The following is a 15158-nucleotide window of genomic DNA, read 5'->3' as shown; positions in this document are numbered from 1 at the left end:
TGTATAAGGAGGTAGTATCTGTGAACTTACCTATGATAGAAGGTGTTCCTTTGTCTGAAATACGATGACATTTAGCTTCTAGGGGATGGGAAGAATATTATGAGAATACTTTATTGGATTTGATTTGAATAAAGAAAATGCTACAGTGCATTATAGTGAAAACCAAGATAGCCAAATGTGAATAGGTTTTTATTTATTTTAGGCGAAGCTATTTATTTGGACCTACCCTTATCCTTCTCTTTACGTGTTTATATCACTCTGTTGCTGCTTTTTCTTTCGGTACTGACACTTAGCATGTTCTCTGAGGCTGATACTTTGATTTTCCTCTGACGCTATTCTGTCTGTGTTCCACGATTTCTGGATCCTAGCTGGAGCTGGGAAGTAAGGTTGGGGCAGGGAAGAGACTCACTTGCATTCTGTATTCAGATTTTTAAGGATGAACAGATTATACTTCTGGGTTGTTATTGTTTAATTAAATTGGTACTTTTCTAATAAGCTTAAGACTGGTTCTACTGAAGCACTAATCTTCATATCGATACTGAGTTATAATCATTGTCTTTGCATGATGGGTGTTTTGGTTTTTTCTTCTAGATTCCTGAAGTATACACTCCAGTTCTTGAACATCTAGTTGTGCTGCAGATCAATAGTTTTCCACAGTACAGTGAAAAAATGCAGTTCTTGTGCTGCAGATCTATAATAAAGGTATTTCTAGCCCTCTCAGGAAAAGGTCCAGTTCTCTGGAGTTTTATTAGCACTGTGGGTGAGTCTGTGATACTAACTTCATTGTGGTTTTTTGGGAGTTGTGGGTTTTTTGGTTTAGATTTTTTTTTTTCCCCTAAATTGATCAACTGGTTCTAAGAGGTATGTGGAATAGCCATTTGGGGTCAAAAAGGAAGCTTGTTCTGTCCTCTGATAATGGAGATTTAGGGTTCTCATTGTGTTATTTTTCAATATCCATTGTTAAATCACTTAAGGAATACATTTAACAACTGTTTTGGATGACAGAGTGGCTATCATCAAGGGCAGGAGAATATATTTTTGTGATAATCTGTTTAGACGTAAGACTGACGTTCCTGTTCTGAAGGATTGTGGGGAGAAAGGGGTTTCACAGAAAAAAATGTACAAAAATCTGTTCAATACTGTCGTGGTTTAACCTAGCCAGCAACTAAGGACCACGCAGCTGCTCACTCATTTCCCCCCCCACCCAGTGGGATGGGGTAGAGAATCAAGGGAAAAAAAAAAAGTAAAACTTGTGGATTGAGATAAGAACAGTTTAATAGGACAGAAAGGAAGACAATAATGATGGTAATAATAACAATAATAAAAATAAAAGAATTGGGATATACAAAACAAGTGATGCACAATGCAATTGCTCAACACTCACCAACCGATGCCCAGTTAGTTCCAGAGAAGCCATCCTCCCTGCCCCACCCCGGGCCAACTCCCCTCAGTTTATATATACTGGACATGACATCACATGGTATGGAATATCCCTTTGGCAAGTTTGGGACAGCTGTCCTGGCTGTGTCCCTTCCCAACTTCTTGTGCCCCTCCAGCCTTCTTGCAGGCTGGGCATGAGAAGCTGAAAAATCCTTGACTTAGTCTAAACACTGCTTAACAACAACTGAAAACATCAGTGTGTTATCAACATTCTTCTCATACTAAATCCAAAACATAGGACTATCCCAGCGACTAGAAAGACAAATTAACTCTATCCCAGCCAAAACCAGGACAAATACCCTTTCAGCTACCCGTACAAAATATTACAGACAGTAGGATGAGTGTCATCTCTATTAGAAATACAATCTTTTTATGCCCTGGAACTTGTACATAATACAAATGAAAATTCCAAATATGTGGTTAGTCAGATACAGTCCTGCGAATGTAATAATGAATATGTCAGCATTGGTAGCTGACAATTCCAGTAGCCTCCAGCATGCTGACATTTCATTATAATGATTTTCAGAAAATATTTTTAATTTCTTTTATTTATGGTGGCTTTTCTCTGTTGCTGTGGCATTTTCATTGTTTTTTATGTTCTTGATTTGGGATGTGGTGCACCCAAGCACCATGCTGGAAGGGAGATCCTAAGTCTATGTCTGTGAGAGTCATTGGGAATTGTTGCCTTTTTCAATATGTGCGTTATGGGCAATGCCTTGGTCATTACTGCATTCAGTCAGGAAAAAGTCAAAGCAGTATTGAGAAACAGTAGTAAGAAGCAAGTTCAAAACTGGTTCCCTGTGAAACATCCTAGAGTTATGGCTCTGGCTTTGGTTATGTTTGTCCTTAAGAAAAAATCGGTGTTCTTTTGCCTCTCCCTCATCCTGACAGAATATAGAAAATAGAAGGCTGATTTAATTAATTGCTAACACGAGTGATATGGATGCTGTGCCTTTTTAAGTCTTTTCTGGCAAATTTTTTGTTTGTTTCAGTGCATCAGGGATTAATCAGAATCTTCTCCAAGCCGATCACGTTTTCAAAGGTAAAATAACTTTTTAAACATACTTATTTCATCTAGGTTCCTAAAGTATGCATTCCAGTTCTTGAAGATCTAGCCCAGGAAACAGGGAAAGGTCCAAAGAAACAAAAATAGTACTGTCCAGTTTGAATTGTGGCCCAGTTGTTATTAGTCTCTAGTCCCTACATCTGCTCAGCATAAGGATGTGCCTCTTGTACCGAGTGAAAAAAATGTCAGGAAATAGACTTTTGTTCTCTGCAGTTCTTGTTTGCTCAGGTTGTCTGTAACAAAGTAGGTTGTAATTAAAGTCATCCAACTTTCTTCCAGGTTAAGAAATTTTGGACACTTTCAAAGTTTTACTGAATGTTTGTGTTAAGGGAGGATTTTGGAGCTTTTTAATCCTGTGCAGCAGGATAACTACAGAGTTTCTCAAATAACTGATGACTAGAAGGAGAAGAACTTTAGAGGTTTTTTTGAAAGGAGCTGGTTGTTTTGTGCTCTTTTCAGATTGACTGATTAAGCTAAACATTTTGTGTTTCTACCTGCAGAAGTAATTTTACGTTGTGTTTTAGCTTGGGTCAGGTAGTTACATAGGCAGTTGTATTGGGTGTGACTGAGGTGGAGTTAATTTTCCCCATAGCAGCCCTCACGAAGCTGTGCTTGTATCTGTAGCTAGAAAGGTGTTGGTAACACACCAGTGTTCTGGCTACTGCTGAGCAGCGCTCACACAGCATCACGCTGTGTGTCCAACATTCCCCCCTCACCAACAGGCTGGGAGGGTGAGCAAGATCTTGGGAGGGGACACAGCCAGGACAGCTGACCCAAACTGACCAAAGGGATATTCCAGACCATGGGACATCTGCTCAGCAATAAAAGCTAGGAGAAAGGAGGAGGATTACAATGTTTGTCTTTCGGAGCAACCGCTATGCATACTGAAGGCCTGCTTCCTGGGAAGTGGCTGGACATCGCATGCTGATGGGGAGTAGAGAACCAATCTTTTGTTTGCCTTTGATTCTGCATGCGGCCTTTGCTTCTGCTTTATTAAACTGCCTATATCTTGACCCATAAGTTTTTTTCCATCTTATTTTCTCCCCTCCCCCTTACTCCCCCATCCTGCTGAGGAGGCGAGTGATAGAGCAGCTTGGTGGGCATCTGGCATCCAGCCAAGGTCAACCCACCACAGCAGTGTTTCTGAAAAATATTGTGTACTTTCAGGATTTTTCGGGAAAGGAAGCTTCTGGAGCAGAAGAATCCCGTGAAGCTGGAGAGGTTGGGACAGGGAGGTGGAAAGTACCAACATGTAAGGACTATCTGTCTCTCTTTAGAAGTCTACTGAACTGTGACACAATGAAGGTAAAAGCATAGTTAACGTGGAAATAAAAAAGGAAACATAGTCCTGAGTCTTACCACTGCTTTTCTAACCCTAGACTTTTTCCAAATGTCATGCTGTGGAAGAATTGTTTCCTGGTTTTACTTGGATTTAGTGGCTGATAAATAAATTAAACAGGCATGAATTTAGGCTTCCATAGCTGAGAAATGTGTAAAGCTGGATTTTCTGGATCATTCAAATCTTGGTTTGTGAATTCAAGAAATAATTTTCATTGGTGTTTTGAAACATAACTTTTTTTCTCCTGCAAAGGAATGTGGTTTTGAAGATGAAAACTTTCTTACTGCAAATTCACCACTGCAGTCCCTGAATCGCTTGCTATATGATGAACTTATAAAATCTATTTTGAAGATTATTGAGAAATTGGACCTGACTGTTCAGAAACTGGATGTTAATGAACAGGTGAGACCTGATGACTTGACCGTTAATTGTGCTGTTGTGGGGGAACCAAAATCACGTTCTGTTTTGCTTTTATTATGCTTAGATAGCTCCTTATAGTGTCCTTAAAGTAACATTCATACTAGACAAAATGTTTTACTTCATATTTCTGAATATCGCATTGCAGTGTTAGGAGATGGAAACACTGGCATTGGTAGAAGTTCACAGAATCTGTTATTTTAGACTCCTTTCTCTGGCATCTAGTGGTTTTCATTTTCCTACTTGCTTTTTCCTTAGAAGCAAACATCCCTTATTATTTCTTTGAATTATTAATGTGTCAATTATTAGTCCTTTGTCTATGTCAGACTGGCTAGTAGCATCTAGAAAAAGAAGAGGAGACAGGCTGTTTATCTGGAAAAAAAGTATAAATGCTTTCTATGTTGTCATAGATCCAGTGTTCTTCCTTCAATATTTATTTTCAGGATGAAAATGAAACTGACAGTGTTTTGGTTGGGCCTACTTCTGACCCTACTTCAAACCTTCAGCCAACGAAGCCAACAGACTTTATTGCCTTTATAAATCTAGTGGAATTCTGCAGGTATTAATATGTTTTTATGTAATTTGGAAGTTACAAAGTGATTGGAAGAAATTTGAAGTGAGATTTATTTAAGATGCCTCTTTCTGTCTTAGGACCATATACCATATTTCAAAATGTACAAGGTGATTAGCAGGGAGACAGTAAGTGTGCTTCAGACGTCTGGGTCATAGGTAAAAACATACTAGCTCATCAGCTCAGTTTTTTTAAAAGAGTACAGGAGACAAGTCATTCACTTTCATTATTTGGGTGTAATTGTTTTTCAGTATATGTTGTAACTTTCAGTATTATACTGACCATATATCCTAAATAATTCAGAGACCAGAAATACAGTCTTCATAGAGTAGTGTTGGGCATTAAGTGAAAGGCACAGCATTGTTTGCCTGTCAAGGTCCAGTTGATTTCCCCTAGCAATACTGCAGTCTCAGTAATGAAATGTGGTATGTGAGTATGTGTGTTTGTGTTTGTATAAATTCAATAATGAAATATAATGAGGAAGAAATGGCTTTGCACTGTAAGCAAAATAAAAATCTTCCTATGCTTGCCTCAGAAGGCAGCATGTAATTATTCCCTCGCTATTTTTGGAGATGCTCTGTTATAGCAATACTTCTCTTTCTCATGCTGACTGGCTTGAAAGTTTGAAAAAAATGAAACATATTTTATTCAGTTTCTCTTTTCTTTTCTTTTCTTTTTTTTTTTTTTTTTTTCTTTTCGTTCCACGGGATGTTTTCTATGCATCTGTTTTAGAGAAATACTTCCAGAGAAGCATGTTGAATACTTTAACCCTTGGGTATATTCCTTTGGTTATGAGCTTATTATACATTCAACGAGACTACCTCTTATTAGTGGATTCTACAAGCTACTTTCTGTTACAATGAAAATTGCCAAGAAAATAAAATACTTTGAGGTGAGATCTCTTTTCCTGATGTAGGGGGAACACATTGTGTTAATGATGGTGCAGTTCTTTATATATAGTCTTTTATGCACTATGGAAAATAGTTCATCGAAACTGTTACCCTGTTGTTTCAAATGTTTATAGCATCCTATGCCTCCATAGTTACAAGCACACAGAAGGTAAAAATTTAGACTAGAAGCCCAGTTTCTGAAGAGACACCATCCATGTGTAATGCTCTTTCTGAAATCCTGAGCTGGGTGAACAGAGGGATGGGAAATACCATTGCAGTGCACATGGTACAGAAGATAGCTTGGATATCAGAAACAATCTAGCCAGAACAGCAGTGACATGTATGGCTTAATTACTCAACTTTTGGGGTATACTTGTATTCCACTTACTGATTTCCATAGGAAATATGCTCTATTGGTGGATGCACCATTTGTGGTATCGAAGCTATTGTAAAGTGATGGTGCTTCATCCCATTATGTATGTAGCCCACCACAGAGCCCAGAACTGTCCCTGCCACTGCTAGTAGTGGCACCAAGTGAAGCAAATTTGGGAACTCATTGGCATAGACGCTTGTACTGTAGATGCTGTTGTGAATTGCCCTTTTCTTATTCCACCAGCGTTCTTGCCACCTAGACATCCACTGTTAAAGGTGTTTTTTTCTTTTATGGTTTGTTAGGTGGGTGGACAAGGAAAAAATTAAGCCATTGAAAAGTTATTTTTCAGTCATATGTATCTTGCTTATTTGGGTAATATTAAGTACATTCCAAAAAATTGACCCTCAGCACACCTTATTAATGTTAGTTTCTAAGCTATAAGAACAAACCTACATTTCAAGTTTTCACTGATGCCAGTTTCATGTTGGACAGTAATATATATTCTGAGTTGAACTTGGGCTTCATATTTATACTGTGTACTATATTTTTTAATACTGTTGACTTTTGGTTTCTCTTTGGTAGGGTGTCAGTCCAAGGAGTCTCAGAAAATGTCCTGAAGACCCAGAGAAGAGGTCTTGCTTTGCACTGTTTGTAAAGTTTGGAAAAGAGGTAAGTGATTTTGCTGGCTAACTTTTCTAGTCTGAATATAAAAATATATGACTCAATCAAAATTGTATCTTCTGAGAAATCTTACGTATATGATAGAGGTGTTCCATCTCTCTGAATTATGCAGCAAAGTGGGGGTTTAAGACCTTTTTCTGTGTTTTTTACTTAATGTCAGAAGAGGTATATTGGTCACCTATTCAGGTGCAACTGAGAAATAACTGTATAATTGTACATTAAATACTTTCAGTAACTGACTGCAGGTGAATGAGATTCCACTATTGGTTTTGAATTGTTTATTTTACATGGATATTGATACAGCTAAATCAAGATCTTGAAAGGCTTATGATTGTTCTTGATCTGTTTATCTGAATTTTAGGTTGCAGCAAAAATGAAACAGTATAAGGATGAGTTGTTGGCATCCTGTCTGAATTTTTTGCTCTCTTTACCACATGACATAATCATGCTTGACATCAAAGCATATATTCCCGCACTACAGGTGGGTCAAAGTGATGTACGGCTAATACTTTTTTTTACAAAAACACGCAGAAAAATTCTGGAGCAAAGTTGTTATCCTGTTGAGCAATTAAGATAACTATTAAGTTTTTTACTGTCTTCAGCAAGATAGAATACAAATGACTTGACTTTTTGGATAGACAATTAAATTGTGAGAATTTGCTTTTCTACTAAGCTGACTGTGTTAATGTCTGTGTTGCAATATAATATATATCTCCTGTGCTGATCTTGAGTGAGATGTTAAGCAGGCAAAAGTTATTAAGAAGGAGGATGTATTGTACTCTAAACGCTTTCAAAGATATTTTTTTTTTTTTTAACCTTTAAATAGTGATAGTCAATAAAAATGAAAGACTGATAGTTTTACATTTGACATGTAGAATGCATTTAAGCTGGGCCTTAGCTGTACCCCAATGGCTGATCTGGGACTGGATGCCTTGGAAGACTGGTCAGCTCACATCCCCAGACATATAATGCAACCTTACTACAAGGATGTTCTACCTCTTCTTGATGGTTATTTGAAAAACTCTACATCTACAGGTACATACAGGCAAAAAATTGTTAGTCTTAAGGGAGAGAAAAATGATTTTTTCATAGTTAAGCCTAAAGATACGGATGTGATGTACTTCTTGTCTATATTGTGTGCTTCTGTGGTTGGAATATAACTTCTCTTACACCCCAAAATTTACCTTTTTCTTAAACTAGGATTTATTTGCTACTGCTGAACAATCATTAATTCTAGCCATTTTATATGCCACTTCTCTGTGATTTGTCCTTTGTATCCTTAAATCAGCTTAGTTTTCACTTATAGAGACTTATTTTCCTTAATAAAGATTTTAAATGAATGAACAATTATCACATCTTAAAAATAAAACTGGACAAAACCAGGGTGGATTTTTTTTAAAGAAACTATGAGTAGGCGCATGAGGTGCTGGTACAATAAACTAATATTAATATGCTGGTTTTTTGTTCATCAGTTGAATCCCAAAATAACTGGGAAGTAAGGAAACTTTCTCGAGCAGCCCAGAAGGGATTTAATAAAGTTATGATCCAGCGTTTAAGAAAAGCAAAGACTTTTTCATTGGTAAGAACACTGTTTCTTTTTAGAATTAAATGTGAGTTAATTACTTTGCACTGTTTCTCTTCCTTTCTTGCATGCATACTTTTTTTCTGAGGGTTATTTCTACCTTAGATCAGTTCAATGAATCCCATTCTATAGCGTGCCTCCAAAAGCTGTTACATCAGTGCAGCTCAAAGTGTCATATTCTAGAGTGAGAATGGGAATGAAGCAGGGAAAGGGAACTGAAGAAATGCTGTAAGTCAGCATCACTGCTAGACTGATGCATTATGGAAACAAAAATTTAACCCTTACACCTAAAATCAGGTGCCAGCTTAGCAGTGGTGCAGTGTACAAATACCATTTTGTGAATGTGTAACTTTTTTTTTAATTGTCTTGTGGATAGGTTCATAGTCTTAGAAGTCAAACATACATATCTTTTTGACCAGTGTCTTCTCAAGTAGCTCAAAATAAGTAGTTTTATTTGCATATTCCAGTGCACAAACTTGGAATAAACCTTTTTTCAGTGTGAAACTAATAGTTAACTCCTGTTTATATAAAACTATTTCCGACCTCGTGGTCTCTAAACAGAATGAGTAAATTTTACATCCCATACAGGCTGCTTATGAAACTCGGTTGGCTGCTTACATATAGATACAAGATCTAAAGTTTAAGTTCTGGGTTTAAAGCAAATAGAGAGTAATTTTTACTTTTTAGACTGTTATGTCATTCTGTAGCTATGCGTTATCTGTGGTGATAAAATTTTAAACTTTACTTGAGAAATGGCAATTGAAAGCCCACAAAATGTGATGAAAATGCTTTCCAGTCTTGCCCTCTTTTGCTTATTGAACCAAAACTTCTCTCGTTTGATGTGGTTCTTCTCCCCACAGGTTCTTCATTTTGCCTTCATCCATATGTTAACAGCCATAAAACCTCCATTTACTATGGAAACCAAGTTACTTCTACATAGAAGTAACTCTTCCTTCACTAATATAAATCTGTTGAATTATTTAGGATGACAGTTCCTCCTTGGGAGCAGTAAGGACTAGAGTGGCACGCCTTCTTGGGTCTTTGGGAGGGCAGATCAACCACAACTTAATTACAGGTGAGTGTCCTGTCAATGTAAATAAAAATATTTACATGCCTCTGTTGTCTCTCTTTCAAAGCAGATTTGAGTGAGGTCTCAACATCGCTTTATGAGAATGCATGAGCTTTTCAACGAAAGCTGTTTTGTGTTGCTCTTGTTTAAACAAAATTGCTTTTATTCAGTTCTGGAGTTCAGAAGAGCAAAGTATTCACTAACTTACTATAGAATGCAGAAAGTGTATAGAAGACTTCAGCTGAAGGCAAAAAAAATTACATGCATCGAAGAATATAGTTTTATTTATTCCTCCCCTTCACCCTCTGGCTGCAAAGCCTTTTTAAAACTTTGCCCCAGTTTGTAACTCTTCAAGTACTTGTTTCCACCTTTTTACTACAACTCTCACTTAATCCAGTTTTTTAGAACTGCAGCCTGTGAATTGCATGAGTCTTGGCAAGCGTTCTTCTTCACTTGTGAGTTTAAGGTGCACCATGCCTTTAGTATGTCCAGGTAGTAGAGATCAATTTCAGTGCCTCCTCAAAAAAAAGAAAAAAATTTCTGCTCTCCTCTGTTCAGTCTGTGAATAAGCTTTATAATTTAATTATTAAATACCGTAAAATCTAATTAAAACAAAAATGGGAAAGTATAGTGTAAGTACCTGACCATGGGATTCAAGGGATAAATTCGGTGCAAAATTCAGTCAAAAAACTAATGTAGTTGTATAGATGTTTTGTTCTTTTCTTTTCATGCTTACAGTTGTTTTTTCTGCCTTTGCAATCAATTTTCTTTCTGCCAAGTGCTTCTCTGTTGCTTATTCAGAAGTACTGTGGGGAAAGTAGCATTATTCTCTGGAAATGAAATACAAAGTGTGGTCAGACTTTGTTAAACCAATTAACAAAAATGGGAATACAGGGAGAGAAGGGAGTAAGTATGGCAGTTTTCCTTGGAGGGCATAGCCATAAATGTAGTCATTTTCTGTGCAACTGGAGGAGTCTGTATGTTGGGTGGTCTTGTCTGATCTGATCTTCAAGAGTTGTTTTTATAACACAAGAAGACAAAAGTAGTATATTGGATGTCTTTAAAGAAGTATTTTAAATCAAGTGTGATTCAATGTCTTCTGGGTTTATAATTGTCTTCAAACTTACCTGTATTGAAACTGGAGGCTACTGCAACTGTCTCCTGAAATGTTGCCTGCAATTATTTTTCCATGTGGTGGCTAAACATCTGTTTACCAGCCATCTAACATACTTCCGGTACTTGTACCTTCCAGTAATTTATAAAGCATTGACACTGCATGGCAATCTAACTGAAGTTGGAAGGCTACAGACTTTTTGACTGAGCTTACAGAAATACTTTCTCTATGTGTCTTATATAAAGCTTTTTTTGTTTGTTTGTTTTTCTTTTTTAATCTTTTTCAAATGCATTAGCTTCCTCTGCAGAAGAGATGATGAAGAAATGTGTATCCTGGGACACTGAGAAGCGTCTGAGCTTTGCTGTACCATTTGCAGATATGAAGCCTGTCATATACTTGGATTTATTCTTGCCTCGTGTGACTGAGCTGGCTCTTTCTGCAAGTGACAGGCAAACAAAAGTATTGATGTTTTTTCTGCATCTTTCTTTATGCTGGCTGATAAATACTGCATAAAATAATGTCTTCCTTGTTAAGAAAGACCTGTTTTAATTAATTCATAGGTAGGAATGTGCTTCTTTGGTACTCTTTCATGATGACATTATTCTGAGTGTTTAAAACCTAAAGAGCAGAAGTTGCTTTAAGCTCTTATCAGACAGCACTGTGCTTTGAGAGTTAGACTTAACATAGAAATGAAAATTTTTTAACTAGTCAGTCTTCAGTGTTGTTTGGCCTCCTTCTCATGCCTAGCTTATGAACTTGTGGGCCCAGTCCAGCAAAGCACTTAAGCAAACATTTTGCTGCTTTGCTGGATTGGGATGTTGATACCCAAAGATTGTCCAGAACAGAGGTATCCTTGAAAAAACCATGGTGGGTGGCTTATCCAGTGGTGAATTTTCTCCAGCTGAAAAGCAGCTGCCCATGATAGAGACTAAAACATGGGGAGAAAGGCCAGTTAGAATGTGTGTAAATTATTTCCATGAACATGATCCATTCCTGGAATGGTGATTTAGCAGAGATTGGAGTGATTTCTCAAGTGCATCCTTTCTTGTGACTTATTCTCTCCTGCCCACAATGTTGTCTTCTCTGTGAAAGTAATGGGTGCATAACCAAAGGGATTTTTAAATTTCAGGTTGCAGCATGTGAGTTGCTACATGGCATAGTCACGTATATGTTGGGGAGAGCATCTCAGATGCCAGAAGGATCTCAGGGTCCCCCACCTATGTATCAGTTACATAAGCGACTATTTCCAGTACTGCTTCGTCTTGCTTGTGATGTAGACCAGGTAAACAGATTCATTTATAAGCAATTTAGCTTGTTTAAATGTGGTAATTAACTTACAGTTTTATTTAGAAGTTATCCTGTTAGAAGTTATCCTGACACATCGCCTTCCTCCATGCCTCCCCCCCCGCCAAATGTATTTTGTAAGCTGAAATTCTATTTTAGGAATAGTATTTCAGGGGCAGGGTGTGGAAGCCTTTTTAAAGACTTCAATAATGGAGTGTAATTCAGAGTAACTGAGGAGTGTACAAATACACGAGGGTTTCAAGTTTGAAGTTTCATTCGAAGAGTTTGTGGTAGTAGCTGCTCTTTGTTGCTGTATATAATTTCTATATTTTTCTTTAATAAGTTAATTTGAGGTGAAGTTGATTATTTCAATATTGAATGAGTGCAAAGCTACAACCCACAAGAAGAGCATTTGGGAGAGAATTTGTAGCTGACTCATTGATAGCTAAGGATGATATATTTAATTCAGACATCTGAACTTGGTATTTCTCCTCCCTTACACAAAACAGAATAGACACATAGGTTCAGCTCCACTGAAATTACAGGTCTTGTGCCTTTTCAGACTGCTGTTTGGACCCTGGCATCTGGGTTCTATTTCTAGACCAAAGGGACTTTGTGTTCTGTTAAAATATACAGGAAGCTGTGTTACCGGTTTAAGTGAAACCCCTTTTGCTGGCATATGGCTGAACATAAACCATAGGTAAATAATGTCTGGATTGGTCCAAACCAGTTCACACAGGCATACACACTGTATTATAAGTATGTATGTATGCATATATAAATATATTTAATGGTTCTTCCCTTCATGTTATAGTATGACAGTATTCAATCAGGTTGACTTAACAGAATTGTTGAAATCCAAGAAGTTAAAAAAATGTATGTGGTAAAGATGAAGAGAGATTTTAGATCAAAATACAGCTTAAAAACAAACTTCCATGTTTCCCTGGCTGTTTATTGCTATATCAGTCCACGGCATGTAACATTCTTTGTCTCAGAGGATCTTATTGAAAGTAAGCTTGGAGATGTTGTGAGACTAGTTGAATAGAAAGCAGCTAACCAGATGATTTTTATTTATTTTTTTTTAAATCCTTGATATTGGAATGTAATATGAAGCTGACTATTTATTTTATAGACCCTTTTTCATAGTAGTACTTTTTTTATTCTTACATATTTGAATAGCAAAATAGCATAGAAATGTATTAATCTTAGAAATGTAGTCAACATTTGCTCTTTTCAGGTAACAAGACAGTTGTATGAGCCTTTAGTCATGCAGCTCATTCACTGGTTTACCAACAACAAAAAATTTGAGAGTCAAGATACAGTGGCATTCCTGGAAGCTATCTTGGTAGGTCATAAGTCTTTCTTTTCTTTTTGCTGTGACTGTGTGACTTTATTTTTAACTAGCATCATTTTCTACTGAAAGAGTCAGGAACACACAAACAGATCTAATAGCTCCTTATTTGTCTGAAAGAAGGAAAACAGTTTTATCAATTTATTTATTTTTTTAGTGACCATTTAATGTTTCTTAACCAATATTTTGGTGCGGGATTTCTCTATTTCTTTGGCATTCTCAAAATGCAGATGTAGCATCTTTAGAATCTTTACAGGATTAATGAAACACTCTTTTTATCATCAGTATATACAAGGAACTACTGAAATACATTCACACACACCTCCCCTGAATGAAAGTTGCCTTTGTGTGCTTAATTTTTCTCTAAGTTTCTTTGCTTTCACCAGGTGCAGAAGCTTTAAATTTAAAACTGGCTTTTGCACTGAGCTGAAGTAGTTGGAGGCAAGGTAGGTCAGGAAGTTTTGCTGTACTTTTTGTAAATGAGACTCTGTTGTTGCACCACTTCTAAAGCAGAGGAAACAGGCCCATCAGAAAATGAAGTGACTTAGACAAGACTCCTAAACTGGTAGCTGAGACAGGAATACAAATCCAGATCTTTGAGGCCTAATCCAGTGCTGTGAGGGCTGGAAATGCTGCCCTTCCCTTGACAGTAGTAATCTTGAAGCTTTGTTATATCTGGGAAACTGTGAGTACACTTTTTTTGACTTACAAATAATACTGTGTAAATAAGCTGCTCTAATACTGCACTGAGACAATGGCGAGGCTTTTCTCATTCTTGTAATGAAATAATCTTGTGTAATTTCAGACTGGCATAGTGGATCCAATTGACAGCACTTTGAGAGATTTCTGTGGTCAGTGCATACGAGAATTTTTGAAATGGTCTATTAAGCAGACAACACCAAGACAGCAGGAGAAAAGCCCAGCAAACACCAAATCTCTTTTTAAACGGTTGTATAGTCTTGCTCTTCATCCCAGTGCTTTCAAGAGACTGGGTGCAGCGCTTGCTTTTAACAGCATCTATAGAGAATTTAGGTGAGCAAACAGAGCTTGAAATAGTAACTAGCTTGGACTAAAGGTTCAAGCAGATAAAAAGAATTAAGTGTAGAACTCAAATAGTCATCCACTGACACTCATTCTATTAACGTATATGATAGCTGTCAAATTGAGTTACTCAGCTTATTAATTTTTAATTATAATTATGTAGTTTGGGCTTTCTGCAGGTGGGGAGCAAATAAATTTAAATTTCTATCACAAGTTTATTGGAAGTTATTTATGCCTTTTAAAGGTGTCAGCAAATTTCATTGCTATTTTTTAGAGTGGTTTGGATGTATTTTTTTGTGCAAACACCTTGTGCAGTTTGTCTCTACAGCATTTTAATTTGTTTAATTTGGTTTTTTTAATTAGAATTTCACATTTAGTGTTTCTTCTACTCATGTTTCTCATTAAATTTATTTATTTAAAGGGAAGAAAATTCTCTGGTGGACCAGTTTGTATTTGAAGTATTGGTTGTATTTCTGGAAAGCCTGGCCCTAGCCCATAAAGATGAGAAATCATTAGGTGAGCTATAATTAACTATGGAATGAAGAAAAAAGCCATCCTGATGAATCTTGGATTAAAAAAGAAAAACTACTATAACTGGAAGAGGAGTGAATGTGCTTAGTTTTGCAACAAAGGAAGGATTATTTTTTCATTACTGGTTAGGAACTCTTTGAATCAACTGCTTGCAACATATAAAAGTGGAAGATTTTGGGCCCAGGAGAAAGAACCTTTTCACATTACGATGATTGACAGTTTTATAGTAACACTAGAAATGCTAGTGGTGCTTCTGATTTGAGTCTCGGTTTTGCAGTTACACAGTGTAAAAATGTAGCTTGATGAGAATCTTCAAGTCTACTCTCTTACAACAAACAAAGTGCTCCAAAAAGTGACATTTCTATATATTCTGTGGAAGATTACCACCATTTTGTAATACCCTTTCCTG

General features: G+C 36.8%; 1 protein-coding gene across 5 annotated transcripts in view; it reads left to right on the top strand.

The window, feature by feature from the left end:
- PRKDC (protein kinase, DNA-activated, catalytic subunit) overlaps window positions 1-15158 on the top strand; it is an 86412-nt gene that overhangs the window by 10867 nt on the left and 60387 nt on the right. For all 5 annotated transcript variants that reach the window (XR_012649786.1, XR_012649787.1, XM_075023261.1 and 2 more), the window contains 16 exons: window positions 592-760; window positions 2433-2482; window positions 3674-3811; window positions 4098-4247; window positions 4706-4821; window positions 5566-5725; window positions 6679-6765; window positions 7139-7258; window positions 7653-7812; window positions 8250-8356; window positions 9344-9434; window positions 10838-11001; window positions 11672-11824; window positions 13064-13171; window positions 13983-14209; window positions 14640-14734. Coding sequence is in view for 3 of the 5 variants with exons in the window: in XM_075023261.1 (XP_074879362.1) it covers window positions 592-760; window positions 2433-2482; window positions 3674-3811; window positions 4098-4247; window positions 4706-4821; window positions 5566-5725; window positions 6679-6765; window positions 7139-7258; window positions 7653-7812; window positions 8250-8356; window positions 9344-9434; window positions 10838-11001; window positions 11672-11824; window positions 13064-13171; window positions 13983-14209; window positions 14640-14734 (2095 nt within the window). In the remaining 2 variants the exon portion in view is untranslated. The remainder of the gene's footprint in view (window positions 1-591; window positions 761-2432; window positions 2483-3673; window positions 3812-4097; window positions 4248-4705; window positions 4822-5565; window positions 5726-6678; window positions 6766-7138; window positions 7259-7652; window positions 7813-8249; window positions 8357-9343; window positions 9435-10837; window positions 11002-11671; window positions 11825-13063; window positions 13172-13982; window positions 14210-14639; window positions 14735-15158) is intronic.

The sequence above is a fragment of the Buteo buteo genome, chromosome 3, assembly GCF_964188355.1.
Source record: "Buteo buteo chromosome 3, bButBut1.hap1.1, whole genome shotgun sequence".
Taxonomy (NCBI): domain Eukaryota; kingdom Metazoa; phylum Chordata; class Aves; order Accipitriformes; family Accipitridae; genus Buteo; species Buteo buteo.
The sequence above is the reverse complement of the archived record's forward strand: the minus strand, read 5'-3'. Positions and strand labels throughout refer to the sequence as shown.